This window comes from Peromyscus leucopus, chromosome 13, assembly GCF_004664715.2.
Source record: "Peromyscus leucopus breed LL Stock chromosome 13, UCI_PerLeu_2.1, whole genome shotgun sequence".
NCBI lineage: Eukaryota > Metazoa > Chordata > Mammalia > Rodentia > Cricetidae > Peromyscus > Peromyscus leucopus.
Window position 1 is genome coordinate 23,932,732 of NC_051074.1, and position 15,006 is coordinate 23,947,737.

The 15,006-nt window shown below is 47.1% G+C and overlaps 1 protein-coding gene across 1 annotated transcript in view; it reads left to right on the forward strand.

Moving 5' to 3' along the window:
* The window catches only part of Lama1 (laminin subunit alpha 1), a 131,634-nt gene that overhangs the window by 73,488 nt on the left and 43,140 nt on the right, over positions 1-15,006 (forward strand). Inside the window, 13 exon segments of the mRNA XM_028885123.2 lie at positions 146-326; positions 1,041-1,177; positions 2,304-2,540; positions 3,502-3,648; positions 4,396-4,575; positions 5,667-5,852; positions 6,415-6,542; positions 7,929-8,049; positions 9,446-9,583; positions 11,507-11,628; positions 13,180-13,266; positions 13,546-13,739; positions 14,709-14,851. Coding sequence (XP_028740956.1) covers positions 146-326; positions 1,041-1,177; positions 2,304-2,540; positions 3,502-3,648; positions 4,396-4,575; positions 5,667-5,852; positions 6,415-6,542; positions 7,929-8,049; positions 9,446-9,583; positions 11,507-11,628; positions 13,180-13,266; positions 13,546-13,739; positions 14,709-14,851 — 2,001 coding nt within the window.

Below are 15,006 nucleotides of genomic sequence, written 5' to 3' on the forward strand. Positions count from 1 at the left end.
CCTGCGTGCAGTGTGCTCGGGAACAGACGTGGACTGAGAACATGATGATTCTGTGGAGCGTCTTGTGTGTGAGATGAGAACTCGGAGAACATTGCAGTATGTGTATGGGCTACTAACCTATGATTCTTCCTCTCTTGTGGCATAGCCTGGCTATTACGGGCTGGACACAGGGCTTGGCTGTGTACCCTGTAACTGCAGTGTGGAAGGCTCCACGTCAGACAACTGCACAGAGGAGGGTCAGTGTCACTGCGTACCAGGCGTCACTGGGAAAAAATGCGACAGGTGTTCACACGGCTTCTACGCGTTCCGGGATGGCGGCTGCACACGTAAGCTCCCGAGCGCCTTACTTTCCCTGGAAACCTTCTCTGTGACCTTCCTCAATGTCAGGATTACCTCTGTGAAGTTCCTTTCCTCTTGTCTTTACAGTGGGGCTCTCCATGCCCATTTTCTGCTCCTGGGTACAAGCAGGTGTTTGGTCCCGGGTCCCCACCTCCTTGTTGTGTTAGCCTCGGTCTTTGAGACACTGATTGCAGTCCACATCCAGCGACGTTTGTAAGGACGGAGGGTCACATCTAACACAACAGTAGGCAGAGGATGAGAACCTGGTAACATTAGAACAGTGGCTCTCAACTTTCCTCATGCTGCGACCCTTTAATGCAGTTCCTCATGTTGTGGTGACCCTCCCCCCCAACTAATAAAATTATTTCATTGCTCCTTCATAACTGTAATTTTGCTATTTTTCTGAAGTGCAATGTAAATATCTGATAATGACCCTGGGGGGTCACGACCCACAGGTTGAGAACCACTCTATTAGAGCCCTTCCGTTCTTCCGGTCATCAAGCCATGTTTGTCCCACTTCTTCCGCTCTGATGACCTCTCTGACATGGAGGGCAGGTACCTCCGGGAGAGATGAAGAGGTCTTGGGAATGGCTCCCTCTCTTTTCATAGTGGTTCTGATCATCGATAAAAGAGAGGCCACTTGTGCTGTCACCCCTGAGTCCCATGAGACATCTAAATCTGTGATGCTTCTTTTGTTTTAGCCTGCGACTGCTCACATACTCAGAATAACTGTGACCCTGACTCTGGCGAGTGCCTCTGCCCTCCTCACACCCAGGGTCTGAAGTGTGAGGAATGTGAGGAGGCACACTGGGGCCGGGACCCAGAGCAGGGGTGCCAGGTGAGTGCTGCCACCATGCTGGGGTGAGAGCTTCTTCCCTGGTATGATCTTCCTTGTATCCCCTGGCTTGGTGTGGAGCAGTTAAATATCTCCATAGTTTATATTTAAAATCAGTACAGCTTGGTGCACTTGCTGGTGCTCCTGTAGTCCCAGTTACTTGGCAGGCTGAGGCAGGGGGATTGTTTGAGCGTAGTTCTAGGGTAGCCTGGGCAGCTAGACTAGGAAGACCTCTACCTTTAAATAAATAAACACGAATATAATAAACTCAGGAATAATGCAGAAAAGTAGCATCTTCCAAATTGTTTATTTTGGGTTTTCTTCAAGAACTTAGCTTTGAAATTGATATCTATATATCTATATCTATCTAAGCAATATCTACATATCTATCTATATAAAAGAATATCTATATAATATACCTATATTATATATATTGATATCTATTATAGATATATAGGTAATATCTATATATCTATCTATATCTGTTGATCTATATCTATATCTACCTAGATAGATAGATAGATGGATAGATAGATAGATGGTAGATAGATATGGATATTGATAGATATATAGATAGATAGATGTAGACATTGCCTTTTAAATATGTTTTAGCCTAGTCTATGTTCTATTTTCAAATGGAGCTGTAAATAGTTTCAATAGAGAATTAGGTTGAATCTGAGAGCTATAGTTTCCTGTCAATAATTTTCTTAGGCTAGAATTGGGTGTGGTTTGGGTTTGGTGGGGCCATTGTTTGGCCTCTGAAATAGTTTTGCAGAGTTGATAGCACCGTTACCTTCAGTTCTAGTTCACAGTTCCGATGTCCTGTCCACTAGTGTACGTGCATGCCCTCCTGTGTAGCCCTTGTCCTATTGGTCCCTGACAGCACGGTCCCATGGAGGGACAGCAAGCAGTCAGCTTGTCTGAATTATCACCCCACACCGTGTTTTCCTGGAGTCTCAGTTTGTGTACTTTCTGAGGACGTAGTTCCTGCCCTTGCGTTAATTGTATTATTCTCTCTCTCTGTCTCTCTCTCTGTCTGTCTCTCTCTCTATCTCTGTCTCTCTGTCTCTGTCTGTCTGTCTCTCTCTCTCTCTCTCTCTCTCTCTCTCTCTCTCTCTCTCTCTCTCAGGCCTGTAACTGCAGCGTGGCTGGCTCCACGGGTCCCCAGTGTGATGCTCTGTCTGGCCAGTGTCCCTGCAAAGAAGGGTTTGGTGGGCGGAGCTGCAATCAGTGTTCCTTGGGTTACCGGAAGTTTCCTGACTGCATCCCCTGTGACTGCGACCTGAGGGGGACACTGGCCGACACCTGTGACCTGGAACAGGGTCTCTGCAGCTGCACAGAGGACAGTGGCACCTGCTCCTGCAAGGTACGTGTCCTGGACCTCGAGCCTCTGTTTCCTTCCCGTGGCCGCCTCATTCCCACTCCTGAGCTTCTGCCCATTTTCATTAGATTCTAGTGACTAGAAGTGTGGTGTCAAATACTTCCTCCGACAGTTCCATACTTTGATATCCGACGTTAGAGTCTCCGTGTTCTCTCCTGAAATGATGGAAGATTCTTAGAATAGAGTTTTTACTACTTCTACGCGTCTGGTGACCAGACTCCTCTGAACACAGCTTTCTAGGATGCATCCATGGACTGAGTAGTCATTCTTTCTTGAAGAAATAAAGTAGTTAACAGGGCTTTCAGGAAGATTTGGGATTTTTTATAGCTGCGCTCTTAGACAATAATTATTATATATGCATGCTAAAGTAAAGGGAAATTGTGTACAATATTTGCCCACGAGGTACGAGTTGAACGTTATTGAATTGCACATATGTCCATTGGTTTTTTTCCCAACATGCTTTGCTGCCAGGCTACTGCCACCTTCTCTGGTCCTTTCTGCAAACAAGATGAGGAGGCAGCCTGATGGCGGTGGTTGGTGTGGGGCTAGAAGTGATAAAGGAAAGAGTCACGGTGGCACATTTTGGAAGTATCTTCCCATATATGCTAGCAATACTCATTGCTCTGGTCAGTCAGAATGGCAAGGACCTGGATTGTTCTCCCTTAGCCTGGGGCTCCACCCGGAGGCCGCCAGAATCAGCAGGGGAACATGGGAGATTCACATTAGGGAATGTGTGACATCCAGCCCCTCCCACCATAGTTTTGATCCTCAGTCTCACTTGGGGAGCTCTGGTGTGGAAAAGCAAACTTTCAGTTAGAGACGTGGCCACGGAAGATTGAGTTTAGCGATGCTTGTAAGTCAGTGTTTTTTTATTAGTTTGTCTCTGTGTATATAAAAGATCACATCTCTTCTTTTTATTTCTTTTCTTTTTTTCCCCTACCTTTAGGAGAATGTCCTGGGACTCCAGTGCAGCGAGTGCCGTCCTGGTACCTTTGCCCTGCAAATTGACAACCCCCTAGGCTGCAGGTCCTGCTTCTGCTCGGGTCTGTCGCAGCTCTGCTCGGAGTTGGAGGGTTATGTGAGGCTCTGGTAAGTCACATACACACAGCAGAAAGGGTTTTAGCCCTCACTTGCCTCTGGGAGTCAGGTGGACCTTGAGAGGGAGCAGAGACTCAGAAATTGTAGGGTAGTGATTTGCTTGGTATAAGGTCAGAGCGTTCGGAGCATTTCTGCCGTCCAGTGACAGAAACAGCTGGCGGCTTCCTATGCCCACCTTCAGCTGACCCGTTGAAAGCTTTTCTTGGAAAGAAACAACTGCAACATCTCCACATGTACCTTCTGTCACTGAAGGTTGCTCAAAGATGATAATAGCTTGAACCTAATCATAGCACTTCAGGCCATGCTGATCCAGATGTACAATCTACAGGAAGAGTCTTTACTTCTCTGCCCTAAAATGAAACCGTGTGTGTGTGTGTGTGTGTGTGTGTGTGTGTGTGTGTGTATGTGTGTGTGTGTGTGTGGTGTGTGCTGCACATTTGTGTGTGCAGAAGCTACCAGGAGGATATTGAATGATCCTGCTCTGTGACTCTCCACTCTATCCCCTGGAGCCTGGGTCTTCCATTAAACCTGGAGTTGGCTAGCAGCATGCAAGCCACAGCTATCTTCCTTTCTCTGTTCCCCTGTAGCATCGGGGTTACAGGTACACATGCAGCCTCACCTGGTGTTTTACATGAGTGCTGGTACTCCTGGGTCCTAAGACTTACCTAGTCAGTGCTGTTACTCACTGAGTTACCTTACAGGTACTTAACCTGAAGCACGCCTTTCTCTTTCCCATGCCTAGATAACGCTGGCCTCCGATCAGCCCCTGCTGCATGTGGTCTCACATAGCAACCTCAAGGGCACCATTGAAGGTGTGCATTTCCAGGCCCCTGACACCTTGCTGGATGCGGAGGCTGTCCGCCAGCACATCCATGCAGAGCCATTTTACTGGCGGCTACCAAAGCAGTTCGAGGGAGATCAGGTGAGCACACACCAGCCTCGCCCACTCCCTTCCCAGAGAGAAAATCAGAGTGTGCTACCTCTGCCCATCATTAAAGGACATGACTACTTAATTGATCTTCTGAGTGAGGGTGGAGACATTCTCCTGCCCACCATTAAAGGACACGGTTGCTTAATCGCCCTTTTGAGTGAGGGTGGAGATATTCCGCGCTTATAAAAATCCTTGCAAAGGTTTGGATCTTCGAATGTTTTGATTTTTAAGTCCTTTACAGTTTCCTTAATTCACATTATTTTTTTTTCCCTTTCTAAAGCAATAATTCAGGAAGTCTATACCGTAGTTCTAGTACAGCTGAATGTAATTCTCAATGCTAGGTCAGCCCTGGGGAGCTCTTCTAGAGGAAGCAATGGTTGGTTGGTGAGCATCCTCCTATGAAAGGGCACTAGAAGGCTCTGAGAACTGTTCCTTGTCATTCGCTCTGATCTCTGGATCATTCTGGTTTTTCTGGGATAGGGTTCAGTGTGTTAGTCCAGGCTAGCCTCAAATTTTCCATTCTCCTGCCTCACTGTCCTGAGTGCTAGGATAACTGATCTTTTCTACTATTCAGGCTCACTTCAATCTAGAAATTTACCCCAGTGGTCATATGGATATGGATGATTTTAATTCAAAGGAGCCAGAAAGTAATTAGAATCCTTGTCATGCTGGTGGTGTCTCCCAATACTACCTTCGGAGGAATCACTGGGAAGCGTAGCTTCAGTCTATCTCCTAGACCATTAATAAGCAGGTTAAAAGGAGGCTGGACCTAGGCCACATTTTTTTGTTTGTTTGTTTTGTTTTTTCAAGACAGGGTTTCTCTGTGTGGCTTTGGAGCCTGGAGCCTGTCCTGGAACTCTCTCTGTAGCCCAGGCTGGCCTTGAACTCACAGAGATCCACCTGCCTCTGCCTCCCAAGTGTTGGGATTAAAGGCATATGCCACCGCCGCCTAGCACTGAACACCTATTTCTAATGAGATACATTGTAACGTGTAATGCCTTTTGTGTAATGGCAAACTTTGTATAAAACGTCTTTACACCAAGTCTGCATCACAGGAATAATACGAGTGTGTCATTTGTTAGCTCCTGGCCTACAGTGGGAAACTGAGGTACAGCGTGGCCTTCTACTCTACCCGAGGCACCGGCACATCCAATTATGAGCCTCAGGTTCTCATCAAAGGAGGTCGGGCCAGGAAGCACGTCATTTATATGGATGCCCCAGCGCCAGAGAACGGAGTGAGACAGGATTACGAAGTGGAAATGAAAGAGGTGATGTGTGATTGTTCTACATATGTTCCTTAAGGATGTGAACTTTACCGTCAGGGTAACAAAAGTCTAGAGCTAAATAAAAGAGACTGCAAGGTGACCCTGGGGTCTGACCTCCAATGGGCTTATCCAGAGTTCTAAGAGTGATTCACATTTCAAGGCCTCATGAAAGGCACACTGCAGTAGTTGTCCATTACCCACAGCCTTGCTGTCCACAGTTTTGGGTATTCAAGTTCAACCAAAGTCCAGATATATTAAATGGAAAGTTCTAGAAACAATCCTCTCAAGCTTTACATTGTAGACTCTTCTAAGTCACATGATGAAATCATACATCTTTCTGCTCTGTCCTGCCTAAGGTGTGTCTTATCCCTTTATCTGGCATATCCTCCTTGTAGGCCACCTGCCTGTTAGGTTACAGCAGATCTTTGTCAGATCATGAACCACCCTGAGTAGGGCTGATATCTGAAGTTGCTTATGAAAGAACTGCCTGTGTTCTCTTTTTAAGGCTGAACATCTTGTGACCATTTGAACTCTGAATTTAACTGGATACATTTCTCATCTACAGGAGTCTTGGAAATACTTTAACTCTGTGTCTGAAAAACATGTTACGCACTCGGATTTTATGTCTGTACTTAGCAATATTGAATATATCCTCATCAAGGCATCGTATGGTCAAGGATTACAGCAGAGCAGGTACTTGGAAACCTCTAGATCAGCGGTTCTCAACCTTCTCAATACTGCAACCCTTTAATACAGTTCCTCATGTTGTAGTGACCCCCAACCATGGCATTATTTTTATTGCTACTTCATAATTTTGCTACTGTTATGAATCATAATATAAATATCTGTCTTTTCCAATGGTCTTAGGTGACCCCTGTGAGAAGGTCATTCAACCCTCCCAAAGGGGTCAGGACCCACAGGTTAAGAACTGCCACTCTAGAGCTTTGAATATTTTCATTGTTTGATGCAGAATTGGAAGATGTGTCCCCTCACTCTAACTCCCTGCATATTTATTAATAGCTATATCTCTAGTCCTTAGCAAAACCTTGTTAAATATTAACAGCTTGTTAGTCAGCTTTTCAGTGCTGTAACAAAACACCCGAGACAGACAGTTTTGAAGGCGGAAAGGTGCATTTGGGTTCTACATTAGTTGTTTTCCTGTTGGGGGTGATAAACACTGTGGCCCAAAGAAACTTACAGAAGAAAATAGTTGATTTTGGATTATGGGTCCAGAGGACCAGATGTCCATAACAGCAGGGAAGTCACCCCCAGTGCTGTGCTCCCCCCCAGCAAGTCTGTACCCCTGAAAGGTTCCATATGCTCCCCAAACAGCTCCACCAACAACGGACCAAGTGTTCAGTTACACAAGCCTGTGGGGGCATTTCTCATCCAGACCCCAACAGGTTCACAGTTCAAGACGTTTGAGTCTGTGCTTGGCTGTCTCCGTCAGACTCAAGCTGTTTACCACAGAGCAGGCAGGAAGTAGAGAGCAAGTGAAGGGGGTCTGGGAACAAAATATCCCCCCCTCAAAGGCATGCTTTCAGACGGGGACCATGTGATGTATGCGTGAACTTTCGGGGGTGGGGGCATTCCACCCAGACTATCAGAGTATAATTACGGAATTATGTGAACTACAGATTATCCACCTGGCATGGCAGCAAGACTTAACAGAAGTGCAACATGGTGGAATCTTGGAAGAAATGAAATATTTTTTATAAAGACTACTCAGACCTCTGAAAGCCACGCTGTCTTTGTGTGTGTGTGGTGGGGGGTGGTGGTAGCCATGTCTAAGGGTACTGCCACCTTCTCATCTAATAGCCCATGAGGAAATATGCTCAGTGCTGGGCAGCGCTGTTTTGGCAAGTGTTGAAGGTGTTCAGGCCCTGACATGCTGGCCGTGGCCTTTTCTGTAACCATACACTCCTGTGTGCTAACATACTTTGCAGTTGTGAGCAGAACTCCACGTGACAGGTCTCAGGCTCCATACAGATGCAAATGGTCAACCGTGTGCCGTGTCTCTGGAAGTTTCTCACATGTTAATGCTGCTCCTCCTACTTCTTTTCCCCAATGGTGGCCCAGGATTGCCAACATCTCCATGGAGGTTGGCAGGAAGGCTGGAGAGCTGTCCCCTGGGGGAGAGGCAGCGTCCCTGTTGGAGCACTGTGTCTGCCCTCCTGGTACCGCTGGATTCTCCTGTCAGGTAGGGAGCCTTCAGTTCACACTGGTTTCCTGGCTGAAGTGTGTTCACCTACGGCAATCCCGCATGGGGAACGGAACACATGAACATCTATAGCATCACTTTCTATCGCTTTTTGAATTAAAAAAAAAAATGTTAGTTTTTGTTTAAATATACATAAATTCAGATTTATTGTCTCCACCTACTTTTAAATGTGGAGGTCAACAGTATCAAGTGTGTTCACGTGGTTCTGAGGTTAGAATTGTTCTCCAGGACATTCTTTCTCTTACCAGACCGAAACTGCATCTGTCCAGCTACACCCCCTTCCCCTCCCTCCAGCCCCTCATCTTCTGTTCTGTTCTCTGCCTGCCTCTGACTGCTCCTAGTTCCCCATGTGAGTGGAATCCGGCAGTATATTTACTTTTGTGACTTCCCTTTTTACTTAGCACATATTTAATACACGCTGGAGTCTCTTCCTCTTTAAGGCTGAATACTAGTCCATCATTTGGATATGTTCATTTCTCTATGGGGACGTGGGTTGCTTTTGTGAATAGTGCTGTGAGGAAGGGATTGTGAATGTCTCTTCTAGTTCCTCCACATTGTTCTCCTGAATCCACCAGACTCAGACTTGTTAGTCGTGGCTAGCGTCGTTTTTAATTTTGGAGGACTGTGCACACTGTCTTTCTTCCATACCAGCTCTGCACAAGAACTCCACACTTTATTTACATCTTCAACGCTTGTTCTGCTTTGCTGTTTGGATGGGAGGCATTGGTTTTGTGAAGGGCTAGGGACTTTTGTTTTTGTTGGTGGGAGTGTTTTGAGACAGTGTTCTGCTCTGCAGCCTAGGCTAGCTTGAAACTCACTCTGGAGCTTAGGCTGGACTGTAATTCACAGGAGCCCTTCTGCCTCAGTTTCTCCACAGCTGGGATCATGGGTAAAAGCCATCATGCTCTATTGATTTAAATATTAAGGCAACTCCATGTAGTTAAAATGGAGGTTTATTTTATGGGGTAACTTACAAGTGAAGGGATAGTTTACAGGGTCTGGGAAAGGTGTGGCGCAGTCGGGCGGTGTTCTCTGGAGAACTCTGCTCTGTCTACCTCCAGCGTCCAGGGTCCAGGAATCAAGAGCGCCAGCTCATCTGGATCTCGGGTCTTCAGGGTCCTCTCTCGGCTCTGCCTTGTAGGTGTGACAGTTACCAAAGCCTCAGTGGGGGTTGGAACTTCCAGGTCAAACCTGAAAATGCTACCCACTACATCACTTAGCTCTTAGGGTGGATATGGTTTGCATTTCTTCCCGATAATGGTGTTGAGTGTTCTCATGAGCTTGTTAGCCACCTGTCTTCGCTGGAGAAGGACATTTATCCTGTGCCCGGATTTTAATCAATGTCTACTTTCTTGTCCCTTCTGCCTCCCTTTAGGATTGTGCTCCTGGGTACCACAGAGGGAAGCTCCCAGAAAGTGGTGGCCGGGGACCCCGCCCTCTGATAGCTCCTTGTGTGCCCTGCAGTTGCAACAACCACAGTGACATCTGTGACCCCGAAACTGGGAAGTGCCTGGTACGTTTGCTTGTGTGGGAACTGACCTAAGTTTACACTAAATTATCACTGTGACGTGAAAGAAGACCAGGAACCAGGGAGGTCCTCCAGCAGGTCCTTGCCACGTGGCTGCCGCCATCTCTGTCTAGAAGACTCTGGAGCCTCCTCACATCACTGGGAAACTGGCAGGTTTTGTTTCTACATCTCCCTCAGCAACTGATGCCCCCTCACTCTAGTCCTCAGTAACAGGGCTTTGTTTCTCTGCTACGCCCTGGGGTAGCTCATCTGTAGGATGGCAGCCCCTAGGAAAGCTAGAATCTGTTGTCTTTTAGGGCAAGTGTTTCCCCATCAACAGGGACGAGGTCTAGAGCTGTTACCATCCTCTCTCCTCATCTAGTACTTGGACCTTGTCTGTGTCATGCTATGTTGATGGAACAAGTATTTATTACAATTTATTTTCGAAGAGATGGCAAATAGTCCTTCTGAAGGGAGACCCATTTGAGAGGTCACGCGGATCCTAATACAACTTATCTTTATCAGTTGAAATATGAATAAACTTTTTTTTTTTTTTTTTGAGACAGGGTTTCTCTGTATAGCTTTGCGCCTTTCCTGGAACTCGCTTTGGAGACCAGGCTGGCCTCGAACTCACAGAGATCCGCCTGCCTCTGCCTCCCGAGTGCTGGGATTAAAGGCGTGCGCGCTGCTGCTGTTGCTGCTGCTGCTGCTGCCGCCGCCGCCGCCGCCGCCGCCCGCCGCCGCCGCCGCCGCCACCACCACCACCGCCCGGCATGAATAAACTTTTTAAATGAAAATGCTCAAACATTTTCTAGTTGAAAAGTGCCTGTAAAACTAGTTTTTAAAATATTCATATGGCAGTGATGTCTTGTCTGTCCTTTCTTGCTGCCACGGGACAAGGCAGAGCGAGGGGGTGGGCTGCTCAGGGACTCCACGCTTCTCTGTCACCCTTCCTCAGCTCTGCATCGTATGCAGAGCCCTGGGCACAGGGCCAAGCAAATAGTGAGGATCTGCACAGCAGAGATTTTCAGTAGAACCCGTAATAAGAACCGCTTGCACTTTGAGCTTAAAAATGCATCTGATACTCTTTTTTTGGTAATAGGAAGGTCGATGGTTCCGCTAATGACATAAAATTCCAGCTGATGTTCATTTGGTTGTTACAAGAATCTGTTGGTGGCGCTCTGTGACCACGACATTCCTCCCTTCCTGGATTGCCGTTGCCTGCCCATGCTTTTCTGCCACGGCAGCTCTCTGCGTGTGGATATCGAATCCTGGAGTAGTTACTTTTCTGTGGCTGGCATGAAACGGAAGGAGGACTTTATTTTGATTTTCAGTTCCAGAGGGAGAGCCCATAAGGCAAAGAAGTCACGGCCATGGGTGGCCAGAGCAGAAAGCTGAGGGGTCACATGCCAGTGTATACAGGAAGCAGAGAGTGAACTGGAAATGGGGTGATTCTGTAAACTCTCAAAGGCTGCCCCCATTGACTTGTTTCCTCCAGCAAGGCTCCATGTTCTAACTTCCCTCAAGCATCACCACCAGCTGGGGACAGGTGGCCAAATACAAGAGACCTTTCTCATATAAACCACACAAAGCCCCACAGACACACAAACTGTTGGGTCTCTATCTAGTTCCGATCTGTATTTTAAGGATCTAAGTTCTGACTGCTTTTGGTGTCCTGGGTCTGTTTTCCTCCAGTAGAATGTATTAACAGTCTCTAGACTTATGTAGCCTTATGTTGAATAAAGGCCACAGGTCTGGAAAAGCCTCCAGCGTTCTAGGAAATAATCAAGAAAAATTCCCTGTCTTCCTTAAGCATTAACGAACACATAGCTGATGTGAAACATGGTTGTTTATACAGCTGTTACCCGTGAGAATCCTGTCTGACCATTTCCCATTGCCTCTCTCTTCCATTGAACTGTGGACCTCCAGAACTGCCGCGACCACACGGCTGGTGACCACTGTGAGATGTGTGCCCCCGGCTACTATGGGAAGGTGATTGGGTTGCCTGGAGATTGCACCCCATGTACCTGTCCTCACCGCCCCCCTTTCAGGTAAAGCCTGTGCTGGCCAGCCTGACACACCACCAGCTTCCATTCCTGCGCTTGCTTTCCAGAGCCTCTGAATGTTCTCCGTTAATGTCATCCCTGTCAGGAGATAGATAAGCCAATGTCAAGGAAAAGTGCACGTCCTCAAGGTGTTTGAGCAGGATCTTTTCTTTGGTTTTTCATGACAGGGTTTCTTTGCATAGCTTTGTGCCTTTCCTGGAACTCACTCCTCCTCCAGGCTGGCCTCAAACTCACGGAGATCCACCTGGGATTAAAGGCATGCGCCACCACCGCCTGGCTGCCAGGATCTTTTCAAAAGGAAAGCATCATGTGGGTCTTGATTGTTGGCATGGAACTAATTTAAATAATAATAATAATAATTAGCTTTTGGGAATTTTCAAGACTAATTTTAGCTCCCAGATATGTAATCCAGTTCATATTCAATGTAAGGGTATAGGGGTTGTTTCTGTATACATATACCTAGAATGAAACACACAAGCACTGAGAAAAGATGCATGATGTTTATATGTCAGTTAATAATTTATGTGGTGGCCATGGAACTGCCCATGCTGTGGAATAGGTAATGTGGCATCATTCTGGAAAAGATAATATCTATATGTATACTCCACATCTGTGACTTTTGGCTATGTGTACCCAGAGAAGTGTGTGCATGACTGTTTTACCATGCACTTTGTGTATTTCCATACTGTTGAGTAACACACTTTATTTCTTCCATCAAATAAGGTTAACCATCCCTTAAGCCCTTAGTCATGACCTATGAGGCCACAGGTTGCTTGGTTCATCTTCTACGTATTTGTATTTCCTTGAAGTCTGCCTCATTATTTAAGGAGCGAGATGTTAGAAGTGGTGCAGAGCTGATAACTCATGCTGTGGACACCCAGCTTCCTCCCCTGCAAGAAACCAGACCTGATTTCCCACTTGGTTTGGGTCAGGTTTCTGTGGTTTGCAGTTACCCACATCAGCCTCCAGGTGGCGCCAGAGCAGTTCATCACGAGGAGGCAGAGGGTGGGGCCAAGGAGGGACTAGCCCAGAGCTCCATCTGGGTAGTGATATCAGTTTACTTCTGCTGGTCTATCAGGTGACCTTCAGTCCTGTCTCCGTGTTCCAGCAGAGTAGCTTTTCTGTGGCTTGTCCTATGCATGCCATCACAGCCTGTGGAACTGTCCTAACCAGCAACGTTCAGTCTTCCTGTTCTCCACGCTTTATCAACTCTATCATTATCTAATAAACATGGCAGCTCCTCTCTCAGAATAAGACTCCCTTTGATTTGGAAGTTCTTGGGTAGCTAGTTACACTCTGTGAGACTGATCGACTTAGCACTCACCGGCGGCCACCTTGCAGCGAAGGCCTTTTCAAATGATGGATAAAAATTGCCCTCAGGCTTCCTTACCTTCTGTTCCACAGATTTCAGCTCTAGCAGCTTATCTAACTACCCCGTATAATCACTTAACGTTTAGAACAGTGATGGTGAATAAATACTTTGGGGAAGATTTGAAGCTAATGTCTGAAATCTTCTGTTAATTTTTTTTCTTTCAGTTTCAGCCCCACTTGTGTTTTGGAAGGTGACAGTGACTTCCGGTGTGATGCCTGCATCCCTGGCTATGAGGGACAGTACTGTGAAAGGTACACCGCTGAACTGTCACAAGGAAGCAAATATCATATGTCATATATTATACTATGTGGGATGTAGTTACGACAGTGATCTGGGAGTCGCTACCAGTTTATACCTTTCTACAGATGTGGGGGGCACATTGATATCCCATAGCAAGGTCTCCTAAGGTGAGTGTGTGCTGTGCATTTTCTTTGGCAAAAGGATGATGACTGCCTCTGGACAGAGCTGGTGTATGTATTCCAGGTTGGTACAGACTGCTCTGTCTATACCTACGATCCTCTTCTCTGTAGGTGCTCCGTGGGCTATCACGGCAACCCTCGAGCAGCAGGTGGCAGCTGTCAGAAGTGTGACTGTGACCCCCGAGGCTCTGTCCACAGTGACTGTGACCGAGCGTCTGGGCAGTGTGTCTGCAAGCCAGGAACCACGGGGCTCCGCTGTGAGGAATGCCTGCCAAGACACATCTTGGTGGAGAGCGACTGTGTTTGTAGGTGATTCTCCTGTATGTGTCTCAAGTTGGGTTTTCCTGCTGACCCGGCTATGACACCCACAGGGTCGGTGGGGTACCACGAATCTCACTGTACTTCACATTTTATTACATTTTCTCAATGTACATTGCTGCTGAATCTACTGAACTGAACCTTTAGTGGTGCACGAATAAGCCAAGATGACTTTGATTGTGGTAGGGTCTTGTGATACAGTCCGGGCTGGCTTCAGGCATCACAGTTCTGCCTCACCTTCCCATGTATGGACTGGGATTACAAAACATGTACTACGCCCAGCTAATAATTTTTATTTCAAAATTGAGCTGTATCAATACTTCCTTTGCTGAAACCAAGGACCAATCAGTGAGGAGGAGGGACCATCCTTATGGGGCTGTCATTTATATTGCCCCAATTTCCGGTCTCTTTAGTTTTCTCCTGCTCTGATGGATGTTTCTGTGGAGTGCAAGGGGAAGTCATCTTGGGATGTCTTCTGTGTGGGTGATGGGAGAGGGTTAGAAGAGATGAGTATCGGGGAGTTGGAAAAGGTTTTCACTTTCGTTTCCGTGTGCTATAAGCAAAGGCTCCCAGCTGTGTTCGCCACCAATCTCTGCTTGAGGAGGAAGGACTGGCGCACACAGACAGTGGAAGCGGGCTTTGGAGGGGAACGCTAGGACAACTCCTACCCAGGCCCAGTTAAGATGAGTGACAGCGTTGTAATGGTTCAAGTGGCGTGAAGGCGTGATGCCTAGGTCACGTTCCTGTCCTTGTGACCGGGAGGGTGTGACTTTGCTGAGTCTCCATCACCAGGAGAGAACTGCAGCTCCCCCTGGGCTGGAGTGAGAAGGAGATCTGTGTGGTGCACAGATCCCTGGTGTGTGTGTGTGTGTGTGTGTGTGTGTGTGTTCTCTTTATAACACCGTGACTAAGGCTGTTTGCATTAGCTTTTGCTTTCTCCCCGTTTTCTCTTCAAGCTTGTGATGATGAATGTGTGGGGGCCTTGCTGAATGACCTGGATGCTTTTGGCGATGCTGTCCTGTCTCTGAACCTCACTGGCGGTTTCCCTGCCCCATATGGGATTTTGTCAAGTCTGGAAAATACAACTAAATATTTCCAGGTAGGTACTAGGGATGTAGAGATGGTGGAGAGAAACATCTGTCACTGAGAGAGAAGGAGTATGGGGGGGTCATTTGTCTCCCCAACCTTTCAATCCCCTGTGGGTGGCCAGTGACAGTGTCCTTATCCCACACCTCACTGGGGGTTTCTGGGGAG